We start from the raw sequence: 24,567 nt of genomic DNA, 5'->3' as shown, positions 1-24,567 counted from the left end.
CTATCGTTGACTTTGACAAACTCTTATGTCTGTTCACAAATCTGGTTTATAGAGTTGATTTCTTTGAAACTTATCCAATATCTAGACTATTTCTTACATGCCAATAACTACTATATGATATTTATAAAAGTTTAAATGTATATACAACATTCATATGGCATTGTTTTTTATTAAATAATATTAGCTGAAGTTTTCTCAATTAGAAGATATGGTTTATTAATGGGGGTTTATCGACTACTACTAAAGTACTAATATTGATTAATGCTGGTAAAGGTAATATACCAAATATGGGTGAGCTGGTTTACCAATAAATATTATCAAATATAAATTGTGATAGCGACCTTACATTTACGATCACAATATATTTACCGAATAATTATCCAGTTTCTATTAATTACAAATGATCTTGTAATATTTTGGGTTTCTTTGCAATCTCTCAAGTTATACATGCAGCAACATTTGAGAGATGGGCCAACAAACCAAACATCCTTGAAGACTTTTTTGGTTGCAACAATAGCCACCTCTGCACTTAACACATAGAAATGGCTATATTGCTTTGTCTAGCATTCTCATCTCTCTTTGCAACCAAAAATTAATATATAACCCAAAAGCAGTTCTCTCGGTTTACTTTCAAGTTTCTAAGCACTCATCTTTTATGTACTTTCAAAGATTGCAAGAATGAATACAGCCAATATGCTGGAGCTCTAACTTTTTATTCGACACTAAATGCTTGGATTATGACAAATTGAGTCACTTGATCATGTAAATGTACATTTCTCAAATAATATAAGCCAAGGTTCATCTAGAATCTCCAAAAGCAATTTCATATAGGTTTCACACCCTCGACGTCAAAAAAAAAAAAAAAAAAAAAGTTTCACACCCTTTCATATATACTACGTTTCTAGAAACATAACTAATATAATATTGGGTAAGCTAGGAACTTCCTTAGACGTAAGCGTATATAAATGGTAAGCTTGAAGATTACGAAATCATCATTTAATGAATATTTCCAAATTTGGCTTGGTTCACATCTTCTACTCCTTCCCCATCTCATTATGATCACATCACTTTCCAATCTCTCTCTTTCTCTCTTCGCTCTCCATGTACGCCGCTTCTTTTCGCCGTCTCGCCTCTGGCGTCGCTTTCATCGCCACTGCATCTGGTGGCGCTGTTTTGTCGCTTGCCTCCAGCGACAAAGACCGTACGATTGTGGAGTCATGGAGGCGTACGATTGGTGATCCTACGGCTTCAGTACCGTCTCGATCCGTTCAAGAATCGGTTCTGAGTGGAGCCAGCTTGTCAAATCCGCTCGATGTCCTCGTCATCGGCGGTGGAGCCACCGGTTCTGGTGTCGCACTAGACGCCGCCACCCGTGGCCTCCGTGTTGGTCTCGTCGAACGTGATGACTTCTCCTCAGGGACCTCTTCGAGATCAACAAAACTAATTCATGGAGGTAATAACTAATCTTATATTTTAATTTCGTATGCGTTGCGTTAGCTACACGCAATTCGGACAAGAAGCATGAAATTAGTTGCTTCGTTGAATGATAAGTATAGATAAATAAATTAAGAGTTTTAGCTTGTTACTACAGAACATATTAGGTAATTAATGGTCTAATATATGATCTAATTAGGGGTTCGTTACTTGGAGAAAGCCGTTTTCAATCTTGATTACGGACAGCTTCGGCTTGTGTTTCACGCCCTCGAAGAGCGTAAACAACTGATCGAGAACGCACCGCATCTCTGCCACGCACTCCCCTGCATGACACCTTGTTTCAGCTGGTTCGAAGTTGTCTACTTCTGGATGGGACTGAAAATGTATGACTTGGTGGCTGGACGAAGACTATTGCATCTCTCCAGATATTACTCCGCAAAACAGTCTGTTGAGCTCTTCCCAACCCTCGCGAGTAAAGGGAAAAACAAGAGTACTACTTTGGCAGGCACGGTTGTGTATTACGATGGGCAAATGAATGATTCACGAGTCAATGTTGGTTTGGCTTGTACTGCCGCTTTAGCTGGTGCTTCAGTTCTCAACCATGCAGAGGTTGTCTCCCTTATCAGGGATGGTGTTACTCAGAGAGTAATTGGTGCTCGGATCCGTAACAATCTCTCTGGTACGTCGTCAAAGCATTTTTGTTGAATATTTTAGCATGAACTCTATATACTTAACTAATGATAACATGCTTAATTTCATATATGAGTACCAGGCAAAGAGTTTGACACCTACGCGAAGGTGGTTGTTAATGCGGCTGGACCATTCTGTGATTCGGTTAGGAAAATGGCTGATGGCGAGTCAAAGCCGATGATATGTCCAAGCAGCGGCGTACACATTGTGTTGCCAGACTACTATTCTCCTCAAGGGATGGGCTTGATAGTCCCCAAGACTAAGGATGGTCGCGTTGTGTTTATGTTACCTTGGTTGGGGAAAACCGTAGCAGGCACTACAGACTCTCCCACTTCAATCACTTCGCTTCCAAAACCTAATGAAGATGAGATTCAATTCATACTTGACACAATCACCGACTACCTTAACATCAAGGTACGTACGTTAAACCTAAATCTTTTTGTTTTCCTAAATATGATTATCATAAGAAAACCTTCCTAGGTTCGACGTACCGATGTTCTGTCGGCTTGGAGTGGTATTCGTCCATTGGCTATGGATCCAACAGCAAAAAACACTGAGAATATGTCCAGAGACCACATTGTTCTGGAGGATTGTCCTGGTCTGGTTACAATCACAGGTGGAAAATGGACAACTTACAGAAGGTACAAAGGGTTTGTTTGTATAAATAATGTGGTTAGTAAAATACTCATGGAGTGATTTCATTTCAGCATGGCGGAAGACGCGGTGGACGCAGCAATCAAATCTGGAAAGCTGAAACCTAGCAACGATTGCGTAACGCAGAAGCTACAGCTTGTGGGCTCTTACGGATGGGACCCATCTTCCTTCGCAGCTCTAGCGCAGCAATACGTGCGCGTGAAGAAAACTCACGGTGGTAAAATGGTTCCAGGGACAATGGACACAGCAGCCGCAAAGCATTTGTCACATGCATATGGATCAATGGCTGACCGAGTCGCCACCATTGCTCAGGAAGAGGGTCTTGGGAAGAGACTAGCACACGGTCATCCGTTCCTCGAAGCAGAAGTTGCTTACTGTGCAAGAAACGAGTACTGTGAATCAGCAGTGGATTTCATAGCCAGGAGGTGTAGAATCGCCTTCTTAGATACCAATGCAGCGGAGCAGGCTTTGAAACGTGTGGTGGAGATATTAGCGAGTGAACACAAGTGGGGCAAGTCGAGGCAGATGCAGGAGTTGAAGATGGCCAAAGAGTTTCTTCAAACTTTCAAGTCTTCCAAAAACGCACACTAACAACAAGAAGCCTAGTTTCTTCCCTAGCAACCTCATTAGATTTGGGTATTTTTAGCTTTATTTTCATTTATTGAATTCCTTTGCGCGAGAGTAATGATTCGTGACCATAGCATGAGGTTTTAGAAATTCCACAATATATTCTTTGGATTTTCTCAGCTCTTGTCTTGATTATTAACGTGAGCTTGACCCAGATTCTAGTCTCAGATTACTAGAAAACATCTATTTAGTATTTTTCAAAAGAAATTGATAAGACGTTTTCTTCTTACACTTCATGTTAGCCACATGAAGGAAAAAGATTTCTGTTACGTACGTTACGATTCCTTGATTTTGTAACGTCTATCATGCAGAAAGGGACAAGAGGATGAAGACTAAATCGGATGTGGGGCATGTTTAGCATGTGTAAATCAATTAAAGCAACAATTATAATATTGTTTGAATCAATCCATGCAAACTAATTAAAGCACTGTCACTGTAAGGAAGTAAACGTATATACGATGTCCGTAGGTAAGGAAAATCGTATGAAAGTAGACGTGGAGCCAGCCATATGTGAGGATGGAGAAAGATGAGAGTGATGACTAGACTTACAGTGTTTTGAGTTTATATTCAACCTCACCGAATCGAATCTATACGTGAAACTATCCAATCACCATTAAATTATCATAATAATGGTTAGATCTAACGGCTAAAAGCGTGTTACTACACATAAGGTGGGGTCTTGCATGAAGGGCAAGGATGATAGACATTCCGTGAGTCTACTACGCCACGTGGATGTGACGTGGTTATCTATCTTATCCGCCGCGTAAATTAATAATTTTCCATAGACTAACACGTTCGAAGTCAGCCGTCCGATCGATAGAAGACGGTTCATATAAGTAGGTGCACAGTAATTTACGTGCACATAAGCGTAGAATATTACTACTGTCTTTTTTGATTTTATACTTGCTTATAAAACGACACGATAGCACACCGAGTTGCTTCATTTCATATCTCTCTCGAAGCATCAAAAGTCGAGTCTCTCTCTATTGATAAGTGTTACAGTGTTTAAGGAGAGAGAGAGAGATAAAGATGACGGGGAAAGCGTTGTTACCGGAACTTTGGACGGAGATTCTGGTGCCGGTGTGCGCCGTGGTGGGAATCGCCTTCTCGCTGTTCCAGTGGTATATTGTCTCCGGCGTGAAACTCACCGCCGATCGTGGCGCGTCTTCGGAAAGTGAAGACGGTAAGAATGGAAATGAGGATTATCTGATAGAGGAAGAGGAAGGGGTTAATGATCAGAGCGTTGTCGCCAAATGCGCTGAGATTCAGACCGCTATATCCGAAGGTGATGAGAACTCGTGTTTGATTTTGCTTCTTTTTTTTTTTAGATCTTCTCTGTTTTAATTTTTAATTTCCTTATTTTTTTTGGTCTTAAAGTTGGTGAAACTATGTTTTGGAAATTTTGAACCTTTTTGAAGTCTTCCTCTTGTCTGAAGCTGAATATTTGGTCAAAGTAACTCGTTGTCTTGTTAAATAATCTGTGATCTTGTCCGCAGGTGCAACCTCATTTCTGTTCACCGAGTACAAGTACGTTGGCGTCTTCATGGTTCTGTTCGCCGCCATCATCTTTCTCTTCCTCGGCTCTGTCCAAGGTTTCAGTACCAAGAGCCAGCCTTGCACTTACGACAAGACCACAACATGCAAGCCTGCTCTCGCCACCGCCGTCTTCAGCACCATCTCCTTCGTCCTCGGCGCGGTGACCTCAGTCCTCTCTGGCTTTCTCGGGATGAAGATCGCCACTTATGCCAACGCTAGAACCACTCTTGAAGCGAGGAGAGGCGTTGGAAAGGCCTTCATCGTTGCGTTCAGGTCTGGCGCTGTGATGGGTTTCCTTCTCGCTGCGAACGGTCTCTTGGTTCTTTACATTACCATCAACCTCTTCAAGATTTACTACGGTGATGATTGGGAAGGTCTTTTTGAGTCCATCACTGGTTATGGTCTTGGTGGATCTTCCATGGCGCTTTTTGGTAGAGTTGGTGGTGGGATCTACACTAAGGCTGCTGATGTTGGTGCTGACCTTGTGGGAAAAGTCGAAAGGAATATTCCGGAAGATGATCCAAGAAACCCAGCTGTAAGCACTATTATTAACACCATTCTTTTATGTTAGTTACCAGTTGACTTATTGTTGTTATGTTTCAGGTAATTGCTGATAATGTGGGTGACAATGTTGGTGACATTGCTGGGATGGGCTCTGATCTGTTTGGATCATACGCGGAGTCATCTTGTGCTGCGCTTGTTGTTGCTTCCATCTCCTCCTTTGGAATCAACCATGACTTCACTGCCATGTTGTTCCCATTGCTCATCAGTTCAGTGGGAATCTTGGTTTGTTTGATCACTACCCTCTATGCAACAGACATCTCTGAGATTAAGGCAGTAAAGGAGATCGAACCTGCGTTGAAAAACCAGCTCATTATTTCTACGGTTATCATGACTGCTGGAATAGCTGTAGTATCATGGATTGGGTTACCGTCTTCCTTCACCATCTTCAACTTCGGGACACAGAAAGTTGTGAAAAACTGGTAAGATCCTTTTGATTAGTTGCATTTTCTTTTTATGTGAACCCTTTTACTTAAATTTGGGGTATGCAGGGAGCTATTCCTGTGTGTTGCTGTTGGTCTCTGGGCTGGACTCATTATCGGCTTTGTTACTGAATACTACACAAGCAATGCATACAGGTAAAGAGCCTAGTTTAGATCAATATTGAGTGCCATTTTGTCTTTCTCTGTGGCTTCTTTTATGACCAGTTGTGTGGTTTGCAGCCCTGTGCAAGACGTGGCAGATTCATGCAGGACCGGAGCGGCAACCAACGTTATATTCGGACTTGCTCTTGGATACAAATCCGTCATCATTCCAATCTTTGCGATTGCTGTCAGTATATTCGTTAGCTTCAGCTTTGCTGCAATGTACGGTGTGGCGGTTGCTGCTCTTGGAATGCTGAGTACCATTGCAACTGGTTTGGCGATTGATGCTTATGGTCCGATCAGTGACAATGCTGGTGGTATTGCTGAGATGGCTGGAATGAGCCATCGCATCCGAGAAAGAACTGACGCTCTTGATGCTGCTGGAAACACCACTGCTGCTATCGGAAAGGTAATATCATAGTCTCCTTTTGTTATTTTATCAGTTTTATACAAATGAAATCACAGTGCTCTTGTGCATCAGGGTTTTGCGATTGGTTCTGCTGCTCTTGTGTCGTTGGCGTTGTTTGGTGCATTTGTGAGCCGAGCAGGAGTACAGACGGTGGATGTGTTGACCCCAAAGGTGGTGATAGGGCTGCTAGTTGGAGCGATGCTTCCTTATTGGTTCTCTGCAATGACGATGAAGAGCGTGGGAAGTGCAGCTCTTAAGATGGTGGAAGAAGTGAGGAGGCAGTTCAACACCATCCCCGGACTCATGGAAGGTACCGCGAAACCAGACTATGCAACATGCGTCAAGATATCAACGGATGCTTCCATCAAGGAAATGATTCCTCCTGGTTGCCTTGTCATGCTTACTCCACTCATTGTCGGTTTCTTCTTCGGCGTTGAGACCCTCTCCGGTGTCCTCGCTGGCTCCCTTGTCTCCGGAGTTCAGGTTGCAATATCAGCTTCTAACACTGGTGGAGCCTGGGACAATGCCAAGAAGTACATTGAGGTAAGCAATCTTTTTGTGTGTAGAGAGTTTATATTTGTGATAAAAAATATCAGAAAAATATCAGAAGAGAGAGGTTTGAGGATTGTGAAATGATGTGAGTGCAGGCGGGGGCATCAGAGCACGCGAGGAGCTTAGGACCAAAAGGGTCAGAGCCACACAAGGCAGCAGTGATAGGTGACACAATAGGAGACCCATTGAAGGATACGTCAGGACCGTCGCTTAACATATTGATAAAGCTAATGGCTGTTGAGTCTCTCGTCTTTGCTCCCTTCTTTGCCACACATGGAGGTTTCCTCTTCAGGATCTTCTCGTGAAGTAGAAGGCTAACTTATATTATATAAAAGCCTATTTCTCACTCTCTTTTACATCTTTTTGTTTTCGGTGGCGGTGGTTTACTTTTTGTTTAGTGGTTTCATTAAGAAAAGTCAAAATGATGTTATACTTGTGTTCTTTTGCCAAAAGAAAAAAGAACAATCTCATGTTGATTGTTGAAAAAAGAACAATCTCATTCAACATGACAAAAAGAAAAAAGAACAAAGAACAATCTCATCTTATTAAACCGTTGCATATAAGCATTATAAGGTTTGGATCCTTACATGTGTAGTCACCATATGTTATTGTATATAATATAAATCAAAACAAGAAAGATCTATTGTTGTTTGGGGTCTTCTGAAACCATGCGGCGGTTCCTGCCTCTCATTGCAACCGGTGGCAACTTGTAACATTCTGTACGACAAGCTGCACATTCTGACGCTGGTGATGAGCGCTGGCAGTGGGGACGGCAGATCTTACTGCATTCTATTTCCGATTTTGCTTCACCTCCTTACAGCCAGTATCATCACTATCCACACCATGCTCATTAGTCATTACCTTCATTTTCTTCTTCTTTATGTTTATGAATTGAGTTACTTATGATGCAATAGTCTCTATTTATAGTTTCGAGATTGCAATGAATACATTGTCTTTCAGTTAATTATCAGTCAAAATTTAACATTAGTCAAAATTCTTGTTCAAATGCATTTATATGAATTGGTCAAAGTTTTTAATTGTTGCCACGCTTGGACTCAATTAGTAACTTGTAAGGTATTAATACATTCGGATTCAACTGCCAATACATCGGTTCTATTTATCTTGTGACTCTTGTTGTTATGCATTAGTCAAAGTTTTAATTGTTGCCATGCTTGGACTCAATTAGTAACTTGTGAGGTATTTATTTTACATTCGGATTCAACTGCCAACACATCTGTTTTATTTATTGTCACTCTTGTTCAAAAGTATTTATGCGTATTTAAATATTTTTACTTTTTACCTGTTTAAATTTACCGTATGGACATACATATCTTTAAAATTTTCACTTTTTTATCATCTCTAGCATGGGACATTAAGTGACAGCCTAACTGCCATGCAAATGAAAAAAAATATAATGTCAGCATGAAGATAAATAGATAATAGTAAGCTTGTAACATTATAGGGTTCACTTTTCCAAAAACACAATGATAACGTTTGTCACCTAACTTGCAAAAGGGATTCTTGAAAGAAGATTGGACACAGATTATATCTCTCCTCTGTATCCACCAGAGCCGAAATAGTCTTTTCTAGAGTTAGATATGGCCACACTCTTCTGCTGCTCCAGTTTTGGACAGTCTCTAATACGATGTCCCAGACCCCCACAGTAAGCGCAACCCTTGACACCACTTGCATTAGCAATATTCTCTGCTTCCTCCATCGGATCCTTCAGCTCAGCAAGGACAGGTGGAATCCTCTGTTTAGCTTCTTGCAACAAGTGTTTCAGATCAAGCAGCGTGGTCTCGCTTTGGTTCTTGTTTATAAACGTAGTTGCTATCCCTGTTTTCCCACACCGACCTGTTCTTCCTATCCTATGCACATAGTTCTCAATCTCCGCAGGCATGTCGTAGTTTATGACGTGCTGAATATCAGGGAAGTCTAACCCTTTTGAAGCAATGTCAGTAGCGACCAAGACGTCTTTCTTCCCAGCTTTGAACGAAGAGATGGCGTACTCTCTGTCCTCCTGATCTTTACCTCCATGTATAGCAACAGCTTCCACTCCTTTCAGTAACAAGTACTCGTGGATATCATCAACATCAGCCTTGTTCTCACAGAAAATTAAAACCGGCGGAGAGGTCTTCTGCAGGCACTCGAGGAGGTAAACAATCTTTGCTTCTTGTTTGACGTATTCAACCTCCTGGATGACATCGAGATTCGCAGCTCCGGCTCTTCCTACGTTAACTGTCACAGGTTTCACCAGAGCACTTCTGGCAAAGATTTGAATTTTGGTGGGCATTGTGGCAGAGAAGAGAAGTGTTTGACGCTGAGACTTGAAATGGTCAAAGACTTCCCTAATGTCATCTTCGAAACCCAAATCAACCAACCTATCTGCCTCATCCAGCGTCAGGTACCTATATCAGGAAAAAAAGAAGAAGTTAAACATCACCGTCCAACTAACATTATCTAGATTTTAAGGTACATGGCACAGCCTTAGGTCTCTCAAGAGAAGAAAGATACATTCAGAGAAAAGTAACCATATTAAATCACAAAGTAAAGAGCTGACAGAACCTAAACAACCCTATCGATCTCTGGCATTAACTAGAAGGGACAACAAAACAGGCACAATAAACCACAAATAAACAGATACTCCAACGAACCTAGCCTAGTGCATAACAAGAGTCCAGGCATAAGTGCAAACAAACATAGATACATAGGGTGGGTGTTACCTGCAGGCATCTAAGTTCATCTTTTTCTTGGCGAGCAAATCCTTCAACCTCCCAGGGGTAGCAACAACGATGTGAACACCCCTCTTGACAACATCCAACTGGGACCTCATATCCACACCTCCAATGCATAGCAAAGACCTCAAAGGAGCGTATCCAGCCTGGACCAGAGGAGCCACAAACTGTTCAACAACCTCGTAAGTCTGCCTAGCAAGCTCTCTAGAAGGGCAAACGATAAGGCCAATGGGACCTTCTCCAGGACCAATAGGCATCATCATCTCCTCCTGCAGAGCAATCATAATCATAGGAAGCACGAAAACCATAGTCTTCCCAGAGCCAGTGAAGGCAATCCCAATCATATCTCTCCCAGACAAAATCACAGGAAGACCCTGAACCTGAATAGGAGTCGGCTGCACTATCCCTTTCTCCCTGAGCGTATCCAAAATAGGTTTCTCAAACTTCATATCCTGGAAGCTCTTGATGGGAGGAGGAATGTCTTCACCGCTAACAATGATATGCCATTGCTTCCTGATCAAATCCATCTGCTTCCTAGACATCTTCCTAATACGCAAAGGAGGTTTCCAACCTGTTAAAAGAGGCTCTGTGTAAGTGATACCTTTGGCTAACTCGCGAACGGACATGAGCGTCTTCTTATCAGATAAGTGCTCCATCATCTCCTTTTCTTGTAGGATGATTTGCTCGGTAGCACTCACTTCGGGTACGTCTCGCTTGAGCTGAGTTGCTTGGACGAGCAAGCTAGGTTTGGATTCGGCGAGCTTCTCCTTCTCCGAAGCTTCTTCCTCCACCTCCAACACTTTGCCCTTCCGTTGGAGAATCTTCTGCTCTTCCATCGCTCTACGCTTCGCAACTGGAACATACTCCACGTAATCATCGTCTAATTCCATGATTTGAAATCCACACGCTTGCTTGCTTTCAATAGGGGATGGAAACGAAAACCTAATCAAGTAGCAGGAGCAAGATCTCTCTCTCTCTCTCTCTCTCTCTCTCTCTCTGGAATCGTAAAATAGTCGGGGGAAACTGACCGACCCGGGGTTTCGCCAATCGGGTTAAGACGGCGTCGATAGTTACTACCATCACTATTGGGTTTGTTGAAGGGCTTTTAAGCCCAATAATTTACATGCAGCCTAATAATAAACTGAAATGGGCCTAATATACACTTTGTAGTCGTCGTTATTCCTCTGATCTTTCCCCTCTCTAGCAGAGACACCACCACCTGGACTTGTTTAATCTCTCAACTCCGTGGGTGATTCATCTTCTGAAGAATTGGTGGGTGATTCATCTCGTTTGAGGACTGTTTGGTTGTATTTCCTGCAGCATTTCGCATCGTTCACTTGCATTCGTGAGTTTTCTCCAATTTTTTTTTTTTTGTGTGTCGATTGAGAATTATAATTGTTGATCCCTGATCTAATAGTAATAAAATTAACCTAGATTACTCTCGTATCTAGACGATTTGATTGATTGTTACCAAATCTAAACTCCAATTTCACCATTTTTTCTTTTTTGATTTTGCTGTTGCAGAAGACACAAAGACAAAAGATCTGTATTTTTTAAATCTATATTTGTAGAGGTCGAGGGATCGAATGGCAAACACAGCGTGTTTTATAATAGTGGGTCGGAATGATATTCCCATCTATGAAGCTGAAGTTGGTTCTGCTCCCAAAGTACTCTTTCTTTCTTTCTTGATACACATCCTCATGAGTCATTTAGATCTAAACTACATTCGTTGGATCCAATATACTTTGCTTTTATCACTGTTGTTCACTTCAGCTGTTGATATGAAAAGTTTTGCTATTTCCCTTTGTTTAAAATCTGTCTACTAGTCTCTCACTCTGTTCGCTCCGTTTGGCAGAGAGAAGATGCTGCTCAGTTGCACCAGTTTATACTACACGCTGCATTAGATGTCGTCCAAGACCTTGCATGGACTACAAGCGCCATGTCTGTAACCTCCCTTCCTTCCTTGTGGTGGTTATGTTTAAGGCATATAATTCATCTCATTTTTTCATTTATTATTACTCTTCAGGTTCTTGAAGTCAGTTGACAGGTTTAACGATCTCGTTGTCTCCGTCTATGTTACCGCTGGCCATATCCTTTTTAGTTTTTTCTTCCTTCTTCGTGGAACTATTTATATTCAAGTGGAAATGATTTTTTTTTCCTTCTCCTGATTCATTCATCTAAGTACATTGTCAGATTTGTGGTAGGTTGGCTTTAACAGTTTCATTTCCAAAGTCTTAAATATTTGTATCCTCCTTGATTAATTATATCGCACATACACGACTCATGCTCCTTCATGATTCACGCAATGAAGACGGCATCAAGAGCTTCTTCCAGGAGGTGCATGAGCTTTATATTAAGGTAGCTCTTCTTTGAGCTGATCTAATTCAGTAGTAACATTGTTATTGTCTAAAATGACATGATGATGGTTCATGCAGGTTCTTCTGAATCCCTTGTATCTGCCCGGTTCTCGGATTACATCCTCACATTTTGACACCAAGGTGCGTGCACTTGCAAGAAAGTATCTGTAGAGAAGCACGGAGATCCTGACTTGCTGTTTGGTGAAGGTCCAAAGCCCAAAGTTGCAGTCAATTGTTTGTTATTGTGTTTATGTTCAAATGCTAGAGTTCTCTTCTTCATAACTTCCAAGCAATGTTTTAATGTTTGAGATTCTTTTTAGTGAGAAAAATAATCCATTCAATCCAAACCCATAGTTTCATTTTTTGGTTGGTTGTTATCAAGTCTCTCTCCTCTCGAGGTAGTAACACACAGAAAGAAAGAATTTACTTGGAATTGAATCTAATGGAAGAAAACGCAAAAATAGTAAATGTCTGTTGTGATCAGATTCTTAAATACGCGATTGGAACTTCTGACCTAAGCTAACGTGAAACTTCAATTCCCTTAATAAGATGTTTATATTTTGTATAAAAAAATTTATTCAAACATTGAGTGGAAGTTAAGAGAGCTTGAAAATATATCTAAGATATTCATATCACTTACATCTGGATCATTGCTGAATTCTTTAACAGCAGCCCTGTCTCTTCCTGCAGTTAGACTCATTCTAGCATCTAATCTTCTGAATTGTATGCCATTTTCGAGAGAACACAGCTCAACCAAGTGAATTTTTTTTTTAACTTTGGGATAAAAGTAAGTGTTTTTGTTTCCTTGGTTCTCCAAAACAAGGACGCTATGTTCTAATGACTGACATGATTCATGAACAACAAAAACTTCTAAAACCACGAGGTTTCTTGTTTTTGGCTTGGTGTTTCGTAACAACAATCTCAGGAGGAGGAGGAGGAGGCTCTGTGTCTTTCTTGGGTTGTGTCTCGGTTCCATCTGATATTTGAGCCTCAACTTTCTTGGGAGGTGGCTTCAAATTACCATAGTCCATTCCCAAAATTTGAATGCCCGTCTTCGTTAACATCTTCAAGAGCAAACCTTCTTCAATGTTGCCACACATATACACCATCTGACTTGGTGCATCTATGGTAAATGATACACCTGACATCGAACTCACAAATAAATTAAAAAACACCAAACCAAATCTTATATATCTATAAATATTAGAGAAAACTTGCAAACCTTGGATGGTCTTTAAAGCTCCTATGATTTTCTTGTACCAACTTCCTTCTAACATGTCTATCTCGAATCTAAATCTCTGCAGCAGAAAAAAAAAACACAGTTTTAAGAAACTAAAACAATTGAAAAGCGTTGAAAGCAGTGAAGATAAATATATATAACCAGAAAATGATTATTAGGTTTCCGGATGCCTAGTGGATTCTCTTCAAGTCCATAATCAATCCTGTAGAGCATAGCGTAAATTTTGGCTTTAAACAACTTTTTAATGAAGACAACAGGATCAACTTGGCCACGTAAAAACAGCAACTTCTTAGTGAACATCATAGGATTAGCTCCTTCGCCATGTGGCCACCAGTCAGGTGCATCAATGGAGAACGCTAAACCTAGAATTAACGACATTACAGTTATAGTTAAGACCTTATCTACTTCCTCTTGAGTAATCAATATAATTAACAAGAAGAAGATGGATCAAGACTCAAAAGGCTGTCTTTACCTTCAATGCCCACAAATATTTTATGTAATGTCTTTTGCCAACCTTTGAATTCAGTTTCCACAAGTAAAACACATGTCTATTCATTAAAATTACACAGGAAATGTTAGACAATATGCTTTGAGAAACAAGTAGAAAGAAAAGAAAAAGAATCAGAGAAATTCATACTAGTTGAGGAGCCGCCATAGTTTTTTTTGGGTTCCTAGCTAGAAGAGCTGCTTTCTTTGTTTACCCTTTTTTTTTTTTTTTTTTTTTTTTCCGACAAGTAGATTTCATTAAAATGTTGCACAAGGTAAAACACTACTACAATCTTAAAAACCAAACATCTCCAGAGACTACAACATATCGATCCCGCAAAGATCTGAACAAACAAACCCATTCAGGGCATAAACAGCAACACGAGCAATACTTAGAGGATGCTTAGAGGGACCGACATTCATTAACAAAAAGCTCACCTAGCCAAGAAGGATGACCAATGGCCACATAAGATTGACTTCTGTTTTGTCTTGTTATGCTTTGAGCAATCAACGACGCCCCTCTGTTTTCCTCTATCGATACCTTCTTCAATTGAAACTCCTTCATTCTTGAAAGCAAAATCCTCATCTCCTCTACCTGAAATCTAAGAGCCGGCCATTTATGTGGATTTTGGAAAGCAAGGAAAAGCTCTTTAAAATCTCCGGCGAAGACCATTCTGTCATAGCGCATGCTCATCATGCTCTCTAACGCCCATAACAACGTCTTTAATCTCGCATCATCCAAGGATCCAACCTGAGAAAAGGCTCGTCTGCTGTGTGTCAATGCAACTCCTCTATGATTTCGAACAACCCATGCTCCTCCAAGACTATGTGTATCCTTGTTCCACTCAAAAGCAACATTACACATTAACCAACTCTCCTCTGGAGGCAACCATCGTTTCTTGGGTCGCACATCATTCCGCGTTACTTCGAGTTCCACTTCTTTGTCTACTTCCTGCGCTAAAAACCAACCATCAGCCTCATTTTTTGCCTTCACCACAATCTCCATTGGCATCCATCTCGCTCCATTAAAAATAAAGTCATTTCTACTCTTCCATAGAAACCATAAAACCCAAGGCCAAGCTCTTTTCTCCTCCATAGAACCCCACGACTGTGCCTTTAGGTTCATCAGATAGTTGATGTTGGAAAACAGATGACCTTCCTGCATTTCAAACATAGGTTGGGGTATACCCGACAGAGCCCACACCTGTCTTGCTACTGCACATTGAAATAGCACGTGTTGAATCGTCTCACCTTCAAGTCCACACAGTTGACATCTTTCATCAACTTTCATTCCTCTTTTTAAGATCAGATCAGCTACCGGGATAGCTTCACTCAAGACTTTCCAAAGGAATATCCTGATTTTTGGCACAGTCGGTATCTTCCAAATTCTCTCTTTTATTGGGTTGAGAGAAGGGAGAGCTAACGCCTCACTGTGACATTCCTTGATCGTCTCTTCTCTAGCTAAACCATAAGCTGAATGAACCGACATCAGCCCATTTCTGTTAAACTTCCAAGTAAAGGAATCCTCTCTAGAAACAATAGGCTGGGAAGCCGCAATCAACTGAACATCTCCAGGAACAAAGATCTCCTCTAGTGCCTGCAGGTTCCATCTGCGAGTCGCGCCATCAATCATAGCGCTTACCTTAAGATTTACATCAAATGTATTGTTTTTGATCCAAGGAGCTCTCATCCCAACCTCCGGGTCGTGCACCCACTTATCCAACCACACTCTTGTAGTACGGCCGTTTCCTATCTGCCATTTCAGTCCTTTCTGCAGGAGCTCTCTGCCAAAAAGAATGCTTCTCCAAGCAAACGAGGGCCTATACCCAACCGGAGCATGTAGAAAGTCAGAGTGAGGATAGTATCTACTTTTAATGAATCTTGCTAGCAGGCTCTCCGGTTGGTTAATGAGCCTCCATCCTTGTTTTGCTAACAGTGCTTGATTAAAGATCTCCAAATCTTTAAACCCCATTCCACCAAGCTCTTTTGGAAGACACATTTTATCCCAGGCCACCCAGTGGATCTTCTTCATGTGAGAATGAGAGTTCCACCAAAAATTGGCCATCATACTTGCCAGTCTCTTGATCACAGTCTTTGGCAATCGGAAACATGACATGGGGAAAACCGGAAGAGCCGAGGCTGAAGTTTTTAAAAGTATCTCTTTCCCACCTTGTGACAGCTTCCTCAGAAACCAAGTCTCAAGTCTGCCTTGCGTTTTATCTTTGAGGTACGATAACGCGTTGATCTTGGAGCCAGAGAAATCTTCCGGGAGTCCTAAGTATTTACTCATCCCTCCTTCATTATAAATCCCCATAATATTCTGCAGCTCACTTTTCACCTCCACAGATACCAAGTGTCCAAAAGTCATCGCCGATTTCTGATAATTGATGCACTGTCCTGAAGCTTCACCATAAAAGCATAGGATCTTTTTTAGATTACGACATTGGTATGCAGACGCTTGACAGAGAAATAAGCTATCGTCTGCGAAGAAAATGTGATGAACGGATGGCCCGGACACATCAAAACTCATGCCTTTCAGAAAACCGTTCCTTTCCGCAACATTCAGTAAGTGCGACAGCCCTTCTGTGCAGAGAACGAAAAGGAAGGGTGATAAGGGATCTCCTTGTCTGATCCCTCTACTCGGTGAGATAAGGCCAAACGGCTGGTCATTCATTAAGACTGCAAAAGACACTGACGATACACACATCATAATCCAAACCACCCATTGCTCGGCAAAACCTAATGCCTTTAGCAAGTCTTCTAAATATTTCCACTCCACCCTGTCATAAGCCTTTGACATATCTGTCTTGATCGCCACGCTCTCAGCAGCTATCACCCTGTGAGTTTTGAGTGCATGTACTGCTTCATGAGCTATAAGGACATTATCTTGTATCAACCGCTCGGAGATGAAGGCAGATTGATTCACTGACACAATCTGACTGAGAAAAGGTTGCAACCGTTTCACCAAAATTCTGGAAATCGCTTTGTACAAAACAGAACAGAGACTTATGGGTCTTAGGTCTGTCATGTTTTCAGGATTCGCAATCTTTGGGAGCAAGCATAGATATGTAAAGTTCCAATCATCCGGAAGAGTACCTTTCACAAACACCTCCTGAATCTCTTTGGTAACCTCTTCTCCAATAGTTGGCCAAAACTTCTGGAAGAAGTGACCAGTCATACCATCAGGTCCCGGCGCACTATCTGCCTTGATGGAGAAGATTGCCTCTCTTACTTCTTCCTTGGTAACCTTCGCCGTCAAACACCTATTCATACCTGGGGTTACTTTAGGTATCATGCTCTGAAACACTGCTTCATATGAGGGAGGGTTTGAGGAAGTGAACAGCTCAGAAAAGTATTCCACTGCCACCTCTGCTTTTGCTGCATCAGACCATTGATCTTGGCCCCTTTTATCTTTAAGTTTAAGAAGATACAATCGAGCTCTATTAGCCTTGACTGAGAGATGAAAGAACTTAGAGTTCCTATCACCCAGTCTTAACCATTTTTCTCTGCTTTTTTGGCGCCAGAACATCTCCTCCTCTTTGTATGCTTGCATCAGTTCTTTTTTGATTGTGTTGATTACGAACCAGCAAGGATATGACTTGGATTGAAACCACTCAAGTCTTATCTGCAATTTATTAATCTTATCCTTGGCGTTAAAACTTTTTTTCCTTCTCCAAGCACTCAATATGCCCCTGCATTTCCTTATTTTGACCGCAACAGATGCATTTGCCCTTACACTGCTCCAAGCCCCTTTCACTGCACTCATTGCGTCCGGATAGTGCAGAATTCTTTTGTCAAATTTAAACTGGCCCCTTTGCATCTCTGGATTTGCGCACAGATTCACCCAAACGGGCCTATGATCAGAACCCCTTTTCTCCAAGAAAGATTGGTTGGAGCCCGGGAAGGTATCACGCCAAGCTTTATTACCAAAACATCTGTCGAGACAACATTGGATCCACTTCTTCCACCTCATACCTCCCCATGTAAATCTATCTCCTTTACTGACCAGTTCTTCCATGTTGCGAGCTGATAACATGTCAGCAAAGTATTTAAAGGACTCTTCAGGCCTCATCGGTCCCCCCGTTTTTTCTTCATTACTTAGAATTTCGTTGAAATCACCAACCATGCACCACGGTTGTGATCTCCCCAATCCTAACCTTCTCAATCGTTCCCAAACTCCACTTCTCCCATCGGTGGCTGGTTCCCCATACACGCAGGTTAAGTAAAAAGCTAAATCACCAAACTGCACCAAAAGATCCACCATATTCTTGTCTGAACTCTTAACGCGGACTTTTACATTTTTTTTCCACATAACAGCTAAACCACCACTGTATCCAATAGGATTCACAGTGTGTACACGCTCATACCCTAACCATACTTGAAGATCTACTACTACATTCCGACATTTTTTTGTTTCCATTAAAAATAAAATCTCCGGGAAATGGTATTGACGCATCTCCCGTAGTCTTTGGATTGTCAAGCCTTGAGGCCGCCCCAAGCCTTGACAATTCCAGCTCATGAAGCTCATTGGGCATTGGGCAGTCCCTCCTTTGGGACTACCTTTAGGCAAACCGCCTTGGTTGTTGAACTTGACTCTTCCTCGTTCCCTACACACTTTCTCTTTTTACTGTTCACAATCTGCTTCCCTTCTCTACTGTCAGGCTCTAGCAATGGTTCCTGAATAGGAATGTCACGCTTCCTCTGATCTCTGATAGCTTTCGGGGGTCTTCTTCTAGCCCCAACCGTATTCTTAGCTATCCCGGAAGAGCATGGTGCCAGTGAGCCAGCTCTGAAAACCGTAGAATAGTCCAAAATATGGGGTTTAAGACTCTCAGCAGAATCAGAGGAAAGCACTGGAGGAACTTCCAAACGAAGCGTAGCTCTCTGATACATAGTCCCCTGAGACGTTTCCTTTAGGGATTGTTGAACTCTGTCTACCTTAACAGCATGACTATCTCCAGTATCTGCCTTCATGTACCTCCTCATTTCCTCAAGAATATCCTTTGCGATCTTGCATCTACCAGTAGCAGGGTCAGTACCCACGAGGGATTCATCAATGATACCAAAGAGAATATCATCTTCAGTTAAAATACTTTGCTTCTTTTTCAAACTTTCTGTCATCTTTTCTCTTCTTACTCTAGATTCCTCTTGCCTCTGTCTAACCACCAAAGGGCAGAGATCTTTCTCATGGTTAAGCCTTTGACAGTGGAAGCATCTTTTCTGAACTCTTTCATAATGAAAGAGAATCGTTGTCGGCTTTCCTTTGATAGTAATCACCTTAGACCTCCTGAGGGGATTTGCTACGTTGAACTTCACTTGGACCCTAATGAAATCTTGGGTTATTGGCTTTGTCGGGTCAAAGGCCACGACCATTGTCTTTCCCACCAAATCACCGAGTGCTGTCAGCGCTTCATACGTGTAACAATTGACTGGGATATTACTGATTTGAACCCAAATCGGAACAAACTGCAGATAGTCTTCTGAAGGGTTTTCAACCCACCTTTCCACCGCTATTACCCACTCATTGAATGTGTGAACTCCTTTCTCCAGCACATCAAGTAAATCATGTTCATTCTGAAAGATGAACTGAAATCTTTCTTGAGATAAGGCAATCCCACGCACTCGACCTTCCTTCTCCCACTTTCGCGGCATCCTCATAATCAGAGTCGATATCTTCTGACACTGAGGGTTGAGGATCCTTCCAATCAAGCTTAGTTTGTTGTCCTCGGCCGAACTGAACTCTGGAAGCTCCGGCATGGCGAACGGAGTATCTTCTTCATCCAGCGACAGGGCCATGAGCGCTTTATCCATAGCTAAAGACATGCTTTCTTGCTTAACGACTCTTCTTTTCTCAAAAAAACTCTCACCACTTTTCCTCCTTGTTCTTAATAATTGAAGAACAGTTGAGAAAAACAGCAGGAAATTTCGAAAAGGAATCCAAAGTAGCCTCAAAAACAAAGAAAAGGTTGACAATTTTGCTCAGAAACGTGTTATACCAACCAAAGTGCACTGATTGATTTTCTTCACCTTTTAGACCACTGGGTAATACCTGGAGCCCACGCGGGGACGCTTGAGAGGAAAAAATTTCCTTGCTTTTTTCGAAAACGTGTTTTTGCACCAATGACCCAATGAAACCCGCTTTCTTTGTTTACCCTAACATGCACAACTTAAATAAAATTAGGAAAAATTGCCTTAATGTTTAAATAAAATGTAATTAAGGACGCCACGTGTGGAGTAGAAGTTTACATTTCTCCATCAAAACTATCTCTCAGCCTCTCTCTCTCTCTCGCCGACGAGGGAGGAAGAAGGACCAATCGAGACGTTGTTGAGACCCCTAAACCCCAAATTCACCAGCTTCCTTTCATTTATCTTTTCTCTCTCTCTCTCTCTTCAGTCTAAAACGGAAAAAAAAAAAAGTATCTAACTTTCGTCATTTTCAATCTCGGATCATCATTTCAATCTTCTTTCTCTCTAATCGCGATTTCAGAAAGAGAGAGTTTACATCAGATCAGATCTGGGGAGGGGAATGGATAGCAGTTACTCTGTCATTTCCAAAAACTCTAACGTCGAACTACAGAAACAGACCACCAAGTTGCTTCCTCCTTCCGATGAAGAAAGCTTCGTCAACGATTTCGACGATACCCGCAGCGTCGTCGGCGACCAAGAAGCCGACGATCTAGACTTCGACATCTCTAACTATCCGCTCGTTAATGGAAAATCGAGTCAAGGAGGATCTGGGATCCACGGCGCCGTTTTCAACCTCACCACATCCATCATCGGCGCCGGGATCATGGCATTGCCCGCCACCATGAAAGTCCTCGGCTTGGTTCTCGGCTTCGTTCTGATCATCCTCATGGCGATTCTGTCGGAGATCAGCGTCGAGCTTCTGATTAGATTCTCGGTTCTCTACAAGTCCAGATCTTACGGCGAGGTCGTGCAGTTCGCGATGGGGAGAACCGCTAGGGTTTTGTCTGAGATTTGTATCATCGTCAACAACGGTGGCGTCCTCGTTGTTTACCTCATCATCATGGGTGACGTCATGTCTGGTTCGCTTCATCACATTGGTGTTTTGGATCAGTGGTTAGGGAACGGGTTCTGGGACCACCGTAAAGTTTTGATTTTGATTGTTATGGTCGTCTTCTTGGCTCCTCTCTGCGCTTTGAACAAGATTGATTCCTTGAGCGTCACCTCAGCTGCTTCCGTGGCTCTCGCTGTTGTGTTCGTTGTCGTCTGTTTCGCTGTCGCGGCGATTAAGCTTGTAGAAGGAACTATTGATACTCCGAGGATGAGTCCTGATTTTAGCTCCAAGGAAGCCATCTTGGATCTTCTTGTGGTGATTCCGATAATGTCAAACGCTTACGTGTGCCATTTCAATGTTCAGCCGATATATAACGAGCTCGAAGGTCGTTCGCCTCATAAGATGAACCGAGTTGGGAGAATCACGACGGCTATTTGCGTTGTTGTCTATGCTTCAACTGCTATATCGGGTTATCTTCTCTTCGGTCTGGCTACAGAAGCTGATATATTGACCAACTTTGATCAAGATCTCGGCATCCGTTTCAGCTCTGCCGTGAATTACGTTGTCAGAATCGGATACATTCTCCATCTAGTTCTCGTCTTCCCCGTGATCCACTTCTCCTTGAGAGAAACCGTTAATACCTTGTTGTTTGAAGGCTCGCCTCCTCTCTCCGAAAGCAAGAAGAGATCTCTGGGGCTTACATTGATCTTGCTGGCTCTTATTTACATCGGCTCGACGATGATCCCAAACATATGGACTGCTTTCAAATTCACAGGGGCGACATCAGCGGTTTCGCTTGGTTTTACCTTCCCTGCTCTCATCGCGTTACGGTTAGGGAAACAGAGCAATACGTTAAGCTTTTTGGAGAAATCTGTGTCGTGGTTGATGCTAATCTTGGCGGTGGTGGTTAGCATTGTGGGAACCGTTGGCAACATATACAGCATCAGAAGCAAATCAGATTGATGTTACAACTTGTTTAGTGGTTTTTACAGGATCTTGTAGATTTTATTATACAAATCAGAGATTCTCAGTCCAATACAGAAGAACCGGAAATCTTCAGTTTTTGTGACTGCTACATGCACCTTTAGGATCTCGATCAAATGGCCTTTGTTCAGGCCAAGTCCAGCGATGTCCGGTTTGTGAATTGTTTCAGGTTACGAGATTATCATCATACCCATGACTTCAATGTATACAGACCAGATTCTTATTGATATATATTTTTTTAATATTTATACACGCAATTTTGCTGTTTTTATATATAGTTCTCCTTTGTTATTTTTGCTTCATTGAATGTTTTTTATTTTCTGTTATCTTTGATCGTTTCGTGAATGTAGTCACAAATCGAGATGGTTACACTTAAAAACCAGCTTTTAATCGACTAGGTATCTGATATAATCGATTGGTTCAAACTTTTGCATCTTAAGCACAACTAGATCATGACTATTATATAAACTAATAATTGAATGTTGTTTAGAGTTAAAAGAACTTTTAGCTGCCTAATGTTTATTTAATGTGGCTAAATTAACATTATTATAATTATTTTGTGTAATTTGTCTTGAGCTTGCCAATGATTTACATGGAAAAGATCTCTATAGGAAAGTAAGGATCATATCAAAATATTAACTCAAATCAACCTCAAAACTTAACATCAAACTCAACATAAATACAAAATTTTTTTTAAAATCAAATTTCTGATGAAAACGTAAGAAAAAAAATTCTAAAATAGACGAAGAAAAACAATTTTTAGGTCCTTGGTTTGTTGTTTTCAGCTAACAGTAAGCATATGATTTATTTCTTCCTACATTTCAGATTACCAATACTCATCATTTACATTAAATTACTTTGTTTATCTTATTTTTCCATGATAAATATGATCATGTTTTGTGCATTTGTTTTATCCTATAAATTGATATGAATAGATATTTTTGTGATTATCATGACACTTTTAAAGCAGTTCAAAAGGGTTATGCTGAGTTGGCAATCCGCACAACTTTGACCGGAAAGGGTTGTGTCGAGTTGATAACCCACACAATTTTGATTCAGTTAACATTCAAGATGGATAACTCTTTTTCCATACAAGTAAGGTCGTGGGTTTGGTCAACTATGACATGGATGATGATTTGATCAATGATGTGACATAATATTTATTTTATGTGGTTTAACTAACATTATTATCATTGTTTTGCCTAATTTATCTTGAGCTTGCCAATTCTCTACATGAGAAAGTAACATCATATCAAAATATTAATTTAAATTAACCCCAAAACTAAACATCAAACTCAACATAAATATAAAAACTTTCTTAAATAAAATTGTAGATGAAAACTGTAAGAAAAAAATTCTAAAATGGACAAAGAAAAAACAATTTTTTTAGCTTCTTGGTTTGTTATTTTCTGCTAATAGTGCATATGATTTATTTCTTCCTACATTAGAGATTACCAATACTCATCATTTACATTAGATTACTTTGTTTCTCCTTATTTTTCCATGATAAATATGATAATATTTGTGCATTTGTTTTATCCTATTAAATTGAAATTAATAGATTTTTTATCATGATTCATATGGATTATACGGATTCTAATGATCTGAATATTTCTTGTTCTAGTGGAAAAAAAACTTAATTTAGACACAAGATAATAGTATTTGAAAATTTGTTAAAAGGAGAATCAAACAAATTGACGGCATTTTTGGTTTTCTTTCAGTCTCAGCCAATTATCCTAAAGACTGAAAGATTGTTCCGAATGGACAATCACAACAAGAATCAATGAACGCCTGAATTGACAAGCATACAAAGCAGATTTAGAAATGCAGATCTAATTTTCAATATAAAAGAAAAGTTGTAGGGTGGATCCGCTACGATCTTCACGCCAATCTCATCAACGACTAAGAATATTCAGGGTGGATGAAAACTCTTTAAGAGATTGACGGTAAGAAACCACCAAGAAGAATTTCTCGAGTTCGATGAAGCTATTACTTTTGCTCATTACTACTTTGAACAAAGAAGATCGACCACCTATAAATGCAATTTGGCGAAAAATGTGATTTTGTATTTTAAACCGGAATAAGTAATTTTAATTTCGTTTCTCATGTTTCTGATTTTCTTCCAAAAGAAAATTTTAGATCTGTAGGTTTATTGGACGTCCAAATGGTTTTATCCCGTATATTTTCGGACAAAATGAGTTCTACCATATTTATACTATATCAATTTTGGACGTTGACCATAACAAAAGCTTTTTAGTTTGGATTGGGCTAACTCATGATCATCGTACCCAATTGGCATCTTTAACCGCAACCCAAGCAAACGAGAAGAGAAGTTGGTCTGTAGTTTTTTTTGTGTGTGTGGACAGCGGTTGTTATGGTAATTAAGACGCAAATTATCAGTCAGCGAACTTAAAACATAATGATACAGAAGTGGGAGCTAGCTAGTGACTGGTAGTGCATATGCACATTACTCATAATTTCACATGCTCAATTTGCTCATGACGCGTGATTCCCAATCATGTCGGTGTATTGGTGTTTGTAACAGTAGATATGTTCATACAATATTCTGATTGTGATGGTTCAATATCTGCAAGTTGCATCCACTTGTGTTAGATATTTGTAACCACATCACTCGATAATAATGGCTCGCATAATTTCTTAAAAGCTTAACAATGATTTTATCTTCCTCCTTCATTCAAA

The 24,567-nt window shown here is 40.8% G+C and overlaps 8 protein-coding genes across 9 annotated transcripts; 4 read left to right on the top strand and 4 right to left on the bottom strand.

The window, feature by feature from the left end:
• The first annotated feature begins 986 nt into the window (after positions 1–986).
• LOC106357428 (glycerol-3-phosphate dehydrogenase SDP6, mitochondrial-like) lies at positions 987–3,633 on the top strand. Its single transcript, XM_013797104.3, has 5 exons — positions 987–1,453; positions 1,634–2,113; positions 2,207–2,538; positions 2,605–2,765; positions 2,832–3,633. Exons 1-5 carry the CDS (start codon positions 1,102–1,104, stop codon positions 3,367–3,369), a joined length of 1,863 nt encoding a protein of 620 aa, XP_013652558.2. The 5' UTR covers positions 987–1,101; the 3' UTR covers positions 3,370–3,633.
• Positions 3,634–4,334: 701 nt separating this feature from the next.
• Positions 4,335–7,481, top strand: LOC111207155 (pyrophosphate-energized vacuolar membrane proton pump 1-like). Its single transcript, XM_048761648.1, has 7 exons — positions 4,335–4,690; positions 4,902–5,476; positions 5,545–5,924; positions 5,994–6,080; positions 6,165–6,495; positions 6,568–7,038; positions 7,143–7,481. The coding sequence occupies exons 1-7, from the start codon at positions 4,435–4,437 to the stop codon at positions 7,350–7,352; spliced, it is 2,310 nt and encodes a 769-aa protein (XP_048617605.1). The 5' UTR covers positions 4,335–4,434; the 3' UTR covers positions 7,353–7,481.
• A 966-nt stretch (positions 7,482–8,447) lies between these two features.
• On the bottom strand, positions 8,448–10,821 carry LOC106430758 (DEAD-box ATP-dependent RNA helicase 35). Its single transcript, XM_048761649.1, has 2 exons — positions 9,771–10,821; positions 8,448–9,455 (listed from the first exon to the last, which is right to left on the bottom strand). The coding sequence occupies exons 1-2, from the start codon at positions 10,670–10,672 to the stop codon at positions 8,591–8,593; spliced, it is 1,767 nt and encodes a 588-aa protein (XP_048617606.1). The 5' UTR covers positions 10,673–10,821; the 3' UTR covers positions 8,448–8,590.
• Positions 10,822–10,922: 101 nt separating this feature from the next.
• LOC106430759 (trafficking protein particle complex subunit 2-like) lies at positions 10,923–12,501 on the top strand. 2 transcript variants are annotated; one of them, XM_013871555.3, is made up of 6 exons: positions 10,923–11,127; positions 11,307–11,449; positions 11,638–11,723; positions 11,809–11,870; positions 12,055–12,140; positions 12,218–12,501. In XM_013871555.3, the coding sequence occupies exons 2-6, from the start codon at positions 11,369–11,371 to the stop codon at positions 12,308–12,310; spliced, it is 408 nt and encodes a 135-aa protein (XP_013727009.1). In that variant the 5' UTR covers positions 10,923–11,127; positions 11,307–11,368; the 3' UTR covers positions 12,311–12,501. The 2 variants fall into 2 exon arrangements, with proteins under 2 accessions (XP_013727009.1, XP_048617607.1); XM_048761650.1 differs by having other exon boundaries at positions 10,959–11,054.
• A 392-nt stretch (positions 12,502–12,893) lies between these two features.
• Positions 12,894–14,133, bottom strand: LOC106430741. The gene is made up of 5 exons (XM_013871536.3): positions 14,017–14,133; positions 13,852–13,927; positions 13,521–13,741; positions 13,362–13,437; positions 12,894–13,280 (listed from the first exon to the last, which is right to left on the bottom strand). The coding sequence occupies exons 1-5, from the start codon at positions 14,032–14,034 to the stop codon at positions 12,991–12,993; spliced, it is 681 nt and encodes a 226-aa protein (XP_013726990.1). The 5' UTR covers positions 14,035–14,133; the 3' UTR covers positions 12,894–12,990.
• Positions 14,134–14,268: 135 nt separating this feature from the next.
• Positions 14,269–18,129, bottom strand: LOC125588571. The gene has a single exon (XM_048759993.1). The coding sequence runs from the start codon at positions 18,127–18,129 to the stop codon at positions 14,269–14,271; it is 3,861 nt and encodes a 1,286-aa protein (XP_048615950.1).
• Positions 18,130–18,389: 260 nt separating this feature from the next.
• LOC111206981 lies at positions 18,390–19,676 on the bottom strand. The gene has a single exon (XM_048759992.1). The coding sequence runs from the start codon at positions 19,674–19,676 to the stop codon at positions 18,390–18,392; it is 1,287 nt and encodes a 428-aa protein (XP_048615949.1).
• A 561-nt stretch (positions 19,677–20,237) lies between these two features.
• On the top strand, positions 20,238–22,140 carry LOC106430694 (amino acid transporter AVT6E). The gene has a single exon (XM_048761647.1). It carries the CDS (start codon positions 20,392–20,394, stop codon positions 21,844–21,846), a length of 1,455 nt encoding a protein of 484 aa, XP_048617604.1. The 5' UTR covers positions 20,238–20,391; the 3' UTR covers positions 21,847–22,140.
• The last annotated feature ends 2,427 nt before the right edge of the window (positions 22,141–24,567 follow it).

This window comes from Brassica napus, chromosome C6 (genome assembly GCF_020379485.1).
Source record: "Brassica napus cultivar Da-Ae chromosome C6, Da-Ae, whole genome shotgun sequence".
Classification (NCBI taxonomy): Eukaryota; Viridiplantae; Streptophyta; class Magnoliopsida; order Brassicales; family Brassicaceae; genus Brassica; species Brassica napus.
The sequence above is the reverse complement of the archived record's forward strand: the minus strand, read 5'-3'. Positions and strand labels throughout refer to the sequence as shown.